The following is a 9,630-nucleotide window of genomic DNA, read 5'->3' on the forward strand; positions in this document are numbered from 1 at the left end:
CATTCCTGATACCACCTTGCCCCTCTACTGAACAACAGCAGATTCAATCACCTCTTCATACCAGACCTCAACTTTGGATCCACACACTAACTTCTTATGCATCCAACTCAAGCTTTCAAGACTTGGGCTTTCAACTTGCAACTCAATTTGCCTTTGTTATCACTGCCCAGAAGCCAGATTTCTTTACTGCTCTCTCACCTCAGTTAATTTCTCCCTCACCCTTTGTGTACATTTTCCAGAAATGCCTTCTGAGTTTCCCCAGTCTCCACACTTGGTTTCCATCACTGTGTGGGTCCTCTTGAATGAATGGCTGAGAGACAGAAAACAAAACGAGGTGTCACACCTGTGCTTCTGCACCATATCTGGATTTTAGTCATTCCTGGAATTAGGGAAACCTGCACAGCACTCAGCTTAGGCTGAGAACATGCTTACAAAACTAACAAAACCACCAAAGCAGTGGCCTCTTCTGCACCAAACACCCGTAGGTCAGCTTTAGCAGCACTGAAGCTCTCGTTTCTATATGGCTGCCTTGGCAATTAGATCCTCTAACTGCCTTGGCAGAAAAACCCATTTCACAGCTCTACAGAGCAGATCATAGTATCATAGAATCACAGAATCTTAGGGGTTGGAAGGGACCTCGAAAGATCATCCAGTCAACCCCCCCTGCCAGAGCAGGGTCACCTAGAGCACATCACACAGGAACGCATCCAGGTGGGTTTTGAATGTCTCCAGTGAAGGAGACTCCACAACCTCTCTGGGCAGCCTGTTCCAGGGCTCTGTCACTCTCACAGTAAAAAAATTTTTTTGGATATTCACCTTGAACCTCCTATGCTCCAATCTGAACCTATTACCCCTTGTCCTGTCACTGGTCATCACTGAAAAAAGCCTAACTCCATCTCCCTGACACTCACCCCTTACATATTTGTAAACATTGATGAGGTCACCCCTCAGTCTCCTTTTCTCCAAGCTAAAGAGACCCAGCTCCCTCAGCCTCTCCTCATAAGGGAGATGTTCCACTCCCTTAATCATCTTCGTAGCTCTGCGCTGGACTCTTTCGAGCAGTTCCCTGTCCTTTTTGAACTGAGAGGCCCAGAACTGGACACAATATTCCAGATGCAGCCTCACCAATGCAGAATAGAGGGGGAGGAGAACCTCTCTTGACTGACTAACCACACCTTTTCTAATGCACCCCAGGATGCCATTGGCCTTCTTGGCCACAAGGGCACATTGCTGGCTCATGGTCATCCTCCTGTCCACCAGGACCCCCAGGTCCCTTTCACCTACACTACTCTCCAGCAGGTCAGCCCCCAACCTGTACTGGGACATGGTGTTTCTCTTCCCCAAATGCAAAACTCTACACTTCCCCTTGTTGAATTTCATCAGGTTTCTCCCCGCCCAACTCTCCAGCCTGTCTAAGTCTCTCTGAATGGCAGCACAGCCTTCTGGTGTGTCAGCCACTCCTCCCAACTTAGTGTCATCAGCAAACTTGCTGAGGGTACATTCTATACCCTCATCCAGGTCATTGATGAAGATGTTGAACAACACCGGTCCCAGTACCGACCCCTGTGGGACTCCACTAGTCACACACCTCCAACCAGATTCTGCCCCATTGACTACAACTCTCTGACTCCTTCCTTTCAACCAGTTCTTGATCCACCTCACTACCTGATCACCAAACCCATACTCGATCAACTTATCTACAAGGATGCTCTTTTTCAAGGAATAGTCTACTTAGGTTCAGCTGGTTTGAAAGTACAGCCATTTGCTTTTGCTACAGGCAAAGACCCTGAAACTCAAAATTGTTATTTTTAAAACAGAGTATTGATTGCAGAGTTTAAAACAAACTAAGTGTCTAAAGGAACATGAGCTTTAATACCCTACCAGAAAGACGATTCACTCCAACAAGTCCCGCCGAACTTGCAATACTAACCAAGTGTCCATGGTTAGAGGCAATCATTGCTGGGAGGAAGGCTTTGTAAGTCTGAAATGTAAGTCAGAGTTGCATTTTAATACGCAAACTACGTGCTACAATATTTTGAAGGTATTGCTTTTAAAGAAAGTCTCCCTAGAGTTTAACAAAGATTCAATTATTAAATTCTTTGTGATGGGACCACCATGTAGATGACCTGCCTTCCCTCCAAGGAAGAAAATGCATGTTAAGTTACTCAATTTGGACAAAAGCCCCACTTATTAAGAACATTGTCACAACAGCTGGTATTTCTCATTGAAACCATCACAATCACAAAGCCACTAGAATACTAACAGAATTGAACTCTTCCCTGTTACTAGAGCAGCTTTCTGTCCATTAATATTGTGAGACTACAACATGTTATTATCTTCAGAGTTTAGCAGATGGTACCCCTCAGTTCTTAAGAGCATCCCTAAATATGAAGCAACTTTGCTTCCACCTGCCCACCCCAGAAGTTCACAAAGGATTAATTCTTTCACCCTTTTTTTACCTTTACAGACTCTCAGGCACACAAAGTGATTTCTTGAATCACTTCTGCCTGAGCTTAGAAGAAGTTTTATATCCTTGCATGTTTTCCTCAGTTCACATATTCAAAATGAACAATATGCAAAGCAGAGGTATTACCCAGAAGTGTGCCATTATGTTCACTTCCATGGTTTTTTCCACAAGTGGATCTGGAGCATCAAGAAATGTCTTCCCAGTTACTACACCAGCGTTGTTCACTAGGATGGTAACATCACCAACTTCTTTTTTAACCTAAAACAAAAAAAAAAGGCCACACGACATTATACAAGAAATACGAAACATGCTTTCCAAGGTTTAGATATGAACACATAATAGAAACATTTCAAGACAGTTGAATTTATTGTGCTTGCTATGTATCCAACCACCACCAGTTTTTCTCTGTTCTCACCTGATGCCTTTTTCAGAGCTGAGCTTCCAACTAGACTCAGCTCCACACAGGCTCTTGCTTTCAGTACCTCAGGTTCTTGCTGCCACTGTTCCCAGTATGTCTCTGTTGTAGCAAGCTTAACTAATGCAACAACTATTTTGCTATGCTAAATCCTTCTTAAAACCAGAAGTGGTTCTGTTTATAGAGCTGCTTCTATGCCACGTGGCAAGGAGATGTGCATAGATCCTCAGGTGATGTCACCAGACTCAGGCATGTCAAATCTATGCCAGGGATGCAGTATCTGAACCTAAAATTGTGAGGTTCCTTGCACTTACTCAAATCCTCTTGTTTTTCCACAGAGCAACACGAGCACAGGACCAGTACTGCCATATGACTGAAAAGCTGAAGCCAGCTTGCACAGTACTTGAGTTTTTTGGTGAGCACAAGAACTGGGATTCCTGTTGGTAGGGTTAATGGCTAGCATCCCAATGGTCTAGGGACTCATCTCTCTCACTGCACAGGACAGCAGTTACTTGGTAGCACCTTAATATTTCAGCTATTTCGAGATTCTTCATGCTATTTTCCACATGCTCCACCTCTCCTGACTACAGTTTTTAAAAGCAGTTTTTCAGTAGCAGTAACCTTACTTACTTGCCAGAGCACACATGTTAAACCAGACTTCCCTACAGCTTTCTGGGGGAATCAGATGGAGTTTACTGCCCTCAGTGTGCTGAAATTAGAATGAGCAAATGGTCACTTTTTCTAAGAAGTACTCCTTATATGCATAGGCAGTGAGAAAGACCACCTACACAATTAATTTCCTCCTTAGAACTTTTGTATCTATTCAAGTATTTTGACTACTTCAAGCAGTTTTACAGGTCAGGAGCTTCAGAGCTTATCTCTTAAAAAAAAAAAAAAAACAACAGGTTTTTTTGCAAGTTTCTCTCTCATGAAGACAGACTGAAAGAACACTGTCTCTCCGTTGATAGTAGCTCTCAGGTCAGCACAAGAAATGTGAAACCTGTAGGAAGGGCAGCAGTTTGTTATGAAAATTAAACAAGACCTGAAGGGTTCTGAATAAAGGAAGATTCTAGGACCTGTGCACTCACACAAGACAAAAGCCTTTTGAGCTTCTGGGGCTTCAGTTCTTTGCTGTACCAGAATACTTACAAGATGGTTCCCCAAAAGTAAGTTGGCTAAAGAATACTATCTACACATCTTGTTCAGTAAGAGGAAGTAGCGTTCTCATTTTACCTCCAGACTGAGAATTGTCATGAACAGACTCACTTGAGAGAACAGCTCTAAGCCAGCCAATATCTAGATACTGGACCAGCTCTCAGAAGGAGAATGAAAATATTTAATGCAGTATTTGAACTTCAGGTCATTAGTCTGAGCTATATGGAGTAAAAGGAAATGAGTACTCCACGTGTTGTTTAATTTGTCATTTCCAGATCAAGGGCTAAAAATGTGTGGATCAGTAGCCTTGGGACATCATGTTGGGCTTATGTCACCTTGCTCTACAGCTGCAGGTAACAGAGCCTCATTTCTTAATGGCATCTCCTTTGCTTGGTGCCCACAGAGACTGAAGAAAGCCTAAGCAGACCAGTAGGCCAGCCCAGCCTGTGTAACAGGAAATAATTAAAGGATAATTTACCACCTATCCTTTATTTTAGCTTATCTTCCTCATCCTCCTTCAACTTATTCCAACCTTGTCCACGATTGTTTAACTAAGTGAGGGCTTAAAAACCGCACAGCAGCCTTAGTAGGATTATACAGAACAGCTTTTATGATCAGTTAATCAGCCAGAGCCCCTCTCCACCTTGCCCATTGCTCACACATCCTTGTCTATTTCCCTCTAAAGAAGCTGTCAGTTGTAACAATTTAAATATTTCTGAATATTTCTTAAGTATTCCTGAAGTAGTTCCACATGATCACCATAGGCAGCCTGAGACAAATTGTTATAGTCACCAAGCTCAGTATGTACCCCTCATCACAAGGTAAAAATAGCCTGCATTTAAAACCATAAATTAATAATTAGTAAATGATGCTTTAATACTGCCCTATGACAAATGATCTTCCAATTCTGCAAGCCTGGACCAGTTCTACTGTTGCTCCTCTACACATGCAAGATGATTTTCAGAAAAGTGGAAAACTGACTGCAGGCTGTCATTTTGATTAACAAGCAAGAAAATAACAGTGCATGAGCAAAAAAAGTACTGTGCACAAGAGATCTGGAAGTTATTGTGAGCCCAGATACAACTTTGCAACATGATAACGAGGAAAAGGCTTCTGTTTCCTCACAAGTAGGAGGATCAAATATCAGTTTCCTATTTCAAAGCCCTGTGTTTTTTAAATTTAGCTGAACTCAAGAGAGAGGGAGGGATAGTTTGGAAAAAGCCACATTCCTTTTGGGGTGGGTTACTTGTGGAACAAGGACATTAGAAAAAAAAAATTGGCTATTGACAGCCAAAAGATGTCCCCCATCCTAGTGGTATGGAAAAGGAACAAGGACACCACATGTGCAGCACTTTCTGGCTTTCTTCCTACTGAAGTGGCTTTTTCCAGGTCTCTCCATGGCTGAGGAAGTACCAGAGCAGGCATTTAATGTTCACATACATTTCACTTTGGGTTTGAGATTATTTTACTGGGCACAGTTTCCAAACATATCCTGTCCTGCCCACATGAATTAAGTTTGCTATTGTCTTGCAAAACTCCAAGTCATTGCATAAGGCTGAATCACCAAGGGTGGGAGGGGACACACACAAAAACCTGGAAGCTGCTGCCACATCTTGCAAAAACTGCTGCACACCATGGGCCAAAGACTGCTACACCACATTAAGTAAACAGTGGCACCAAGACACCAAGCACTAGCTAGTACTAGAGTATTCTTGGCACTAATAACATGGGGAAGTTGTCAACATAGTTCTACATTAATTATCAGGACATGATGTTTCGGAAATAACAGTAGTAGGGTATTTCCTTCTACATGAATCATAAGGAGGATTATTAGTGGTTCAGCTGTTAGTGGACTGCTGATAGAAGGTCATAAGTGAGGAATCATGCAGCAAAACACTCTTACCGCTTCCTTACTCCTCTCTACCTTTGCTTTTATCATCCCTGTGTCACACACACACATATGTACATACTCTTCTCCTATTTCTATTTGGCCAGAAAGGCTCTGCTATTGCTTTTCTCTATGGAGTTGATGTGTCAGTCCTTGAGAGCTCAAAACTGAAGGTTAGTTTCAATTTTTTTCCTGCTGGTGTCCTTCACACTACCATGCTCCCTCCTTCTCCCCTCCTCTTAGCTCAGCAGGAAGCAGTTACAGGCAAATCATGCACAAGCTTCACTTATCAGGAAGTTTGCTCTAGTCCTTTTTGCACTGATAGAAAAAGGCAGAAGGCTAGAGCTTCTTAAACAGCACCAAAAGAAGAAGTCACCTTCAGGAAAACACTCACTCTAGAAACTTTCTAGTCCAACAGTTAAGTTTAGCAACATCTTATGCAAGTGAAAAGGGGCTGCTACAAAGAAAAGCAATTAAGCAATTTTAGCTTTTGACAATTCTACTACTCTGCACAAACTATCTAATCACATGTGATATTTGCAAAGCTCTTCAAGGAAGGGAAACAAGAAATATTTAATGCTGCAAGATACCTTTATCCATTCTGATAAAGCAAGCCTGCAAAAATCTGCTCACAGCCATGGAATTATCTGAAAATTGCCTAAACAGTTAATCCTTTTGACAGTGTGTGGTCTTCAGGGTTTACTTTTGGTTAAAGGCTGCCAGAACTTGAAATACTGCTTTAGCTTCAATCAGTTGTTTTTCTGTACTGCACCAGTAAGTGCTTGCTCAGTAACTGAAAGAATGAGACACTACCCACTTGAAACTAGGTCCTGAAAAAGAGAACCAGCTCTTGCTATTTTTAAAGTCAGAGCTACATAAGTCAATTCTCAAAAACAGCATGTGCTACCCATTCTGAGCTAGTTCACTTTTCTCTCTTGCTTTGAAGCCACTCAGATTTACAGGCACACACCTTAGCACAGTGTCAAAGCCACAAATAAGATACTTTACCTGATCAGCCACTCTGTAGATGTCCTCCCTTTTGCTACAGTCACAGATGTAACAGTGCACTCTCACCGCCCCATTTTGTTTCACCAGTCTGCTTGTCTCCTTGAGCCCCTCCTGGTTAATGTCCCAGAGAACCACTGTGGCTCCAAGGCTGGCAAACTTCAAAGACAACAATCTTCCAATGCCACTGCCCGCTCCTGTTACTAGTACTATTTCACCACTGACATTCTTCTTTCTCTTGGGCACGATCAAGAAGACAAGCGACTCCAGAAAGTAGTAAAAAGAGAGTCCAATAACCTTCAGTGTTTCCAGGAAGAAGTTCATCTTGAGACTATCTCTTCAGATGCCTAATAAAGAGAGATGTTTACCAGATAGAATAAACCATAAAGAGAGAGAAAGCAAACACCAGCATTTCAAAACGGAAAATCATTTTCAGATCCCTTCCAAATATTTTCTCTAGCAGGCTTCCAAGTGTTGTTTTAAAAAAAACCATATAGGCTTACATCTGAACCTGACCCATCCACTTCTGTGTCATCTCCAGGTGCTCCTACTCTCCTCCATAATGCAGCACACAGTTGCTTAATCATTTGGCAGAAAAGGTGAGAAGCACAAGTGTACGGAGTGTTTTGATTAGGAATGTATCCCAAAGCTGTGACTTCCTTCTCTCCGCATCTCTGTATTAAGATGCTCTGAATCAGAGCATCTCAGATATGTGCTTAACTGTATAGTCTGGGCTCATCACAGTAATGCTGACACAGAGAAGCCATTCAGTCTTCAAAAGAATGCTGTTTATTTCCCAGCACACGAATGTTGCACAAGAAATGCACCCTTGGTCAAAGCAGGTTTTAGTCTGACTCACTAAGGCAAAAAGAGTTAATATCTCTTCCTTCTCAGCTAAAGGTAGAGCATGCTGGCACCTACACTTTGACCTTTAGTACTACATGCCCAGTTCAATCACATCTCTTATTTAACATTGCTATCTATGTCTATAGCAAATTGTGGTTGACAAGTGTGGAGAGATAAGTTACTGAGATCTCTGCTCCTGTGAGCAAAGTTCATTAAATTTGACATGTGGATGTCCACGTGTTATCAGGAGTCTTGAGTTTTGTGCATGGGAAACAAGGCCAGTCCTGAAAAGGGACAGGCAAGTGCTAGAACAGAGCAAGTAATTTCAGACAATTTTTGGTAGAAACCTTAGGACACCTATTCAGAAAACAGAAAAGCTTTCATCAAAAATATAGTTGGTAGAGAAGCAAGTTCTTCTTCCTGAAAAAGAGGAGTCATAGGGTGAATGTTTTCTGTTCTTCATTGCCTTTAAAGTGGGACAGAACATGTGCAGAGGTTCTGGCACAGGCAAAGGACAGTGACAGCAGTAAGACATGGAAGAAATCTCAACACAGCACAGAAACATCTTTCTAGAGGAAATCTTTACATCTCCTGTAGTAGGGTCTCGTAGGTACAGAGCTGCTACAGATATAAGCAAAAACAGAGCGATACAGGAGAAGAGTTATTGAATTTAATGTACATAAATAAAAAGAGGAAGTTTTTGGAAACAGAGGTTCTTTGCTGTGTCGAAAGCAGAAGCAAAAATAAATGCAGCTGCTGAAATTAACCTGATTACAGTAACTTAATGCACTTAATGTAATATCTCCCATTTACATGAAAGGAGACTGGTAACTCTGGAGCAGAAAAAGACAGTCCAGTTAAGTGCTATGGAACAAGAAGAGAGGCAATTGCTTTCGAAGTGTAACACACAATCGGACTCAAACCCAGCCTAGAAGGTGTGCCAGTAGTTTATCAAGTAAAAGAAGTGTGTGTTAGACTTCCATAGGAGAGAGGAATGTTAGATCTTAGAGAAATACTGACTTTTGTAGAGAAGCAGGGCTGGTTTAGGCATACGACCCCTCAACCTTCAACAAGACACTTAATTTCCACTGACATGTCTCTTGCCTAACCCAGCTTTAACTGGGCCACGAATCCTCCACTCTCACTGGTTCCTTACACCAGCTCCTGGAAACAAGCATCTCCGTGCACATTTGGCCAATTTTGGCGGCACAACTAAAGTGAGCAGGGATCTAGTTATGGGTGAATGAGCCCAGGTTACCTTTGGCACCCGTAAGAGCTCAGATCCCTTTGATGCCACAGACTGTTGTTTTCCTGTTTTGCTGTTTGTTTTTTTTGTTTGTTTGTTTTTTAATATGCCCAGCTCCACACGGACATAAGCATGGGAGCTTTTATATCATAGCAAAGTATCAAAGCTTTTACAAAGGCTTATCAGGCAGATTTCTCTTCAAGTGCAGCCAGCTTTGCCAGCACTGACTCGATGGTACAAGTGCTAACGCTCACAGGCGAGCAGCTCTTGGGAGACTCAACAAAACACAAGGGCAGCATTGAGGCCGACATCCCAAACAGCTCTGCTAGCCAAAGAGATTAAAGGTCGAACGCACAATCATCCGAGCGGAGTCCGGCAAGCGTGAGCTTGCCCGCTGCGTCTGGAGGGTTGCAATCCCCCCAGAAACCGTGATGGTCCCATAGCCGAGACCATCCGAGGGCTGAGGGGCAGCGATACCTCCCTCCCCACCAGGAAGCCGCCGGACGACCTTACCTCCCTGGGCACAGCTCGCCCGCTCACCCGAACACAAAAACCCACCCCCGGCAGTCCCGAGCTCAGCGCTCCCCGCCCGGCCCGCTCGCCCCCCC

General features: G+C 43.0%; 1 protein-coding gene across 1 annotated transcript in view; it reads right to left on the reverse strand.

Annotated features, from left to right (window-relative positions):
• Positions 1-7,254, reverse strand: part of LOC104395715 (epidermal retinol dehydrogenase 2-like) — a 10,373-nt gene extending 3,119 nt beyond the window's left edge. Inside the window, exons 1-3 of the mRNA XM_010005446.1 lie at positions 6,934-7,254; positions 2,594-2,725; positions 1,882-1,981 (exon numbers count right to left, since the gene is read on the reverse strand). Of these exons, the coding sequence (XP_010003748.1) occupies positions 1,882-1,981; positions 2,594-2,725; positions 6,934-7,254 (553 nt within the window). The remainder of the gene's footprint in view (positions 1-1,881; positions 1,982-2,593; positions 2,726-6,933) is intronic.
• Between the last annotated feature and the right edge of the window lie 2,376 nt (positions 7,255-9,630).

This window comes from Chaetura pelagica, unplaced genomic scaffold, assembly GCF_000747805.2.
Source record: "Chaetura pelagica isolate M959 unplaced genomic scaffold, ChaPel_1.0 scaffold1269, whole genome shotgun sequence".
In the NCBI taxonomy this organism is placed as follows: domain Eukaryota; kingdom Metazoa; phylum Chordata; class Aves; order Apodiformes; family Apodidae; genus Chaetura; species Chaetura pelagica.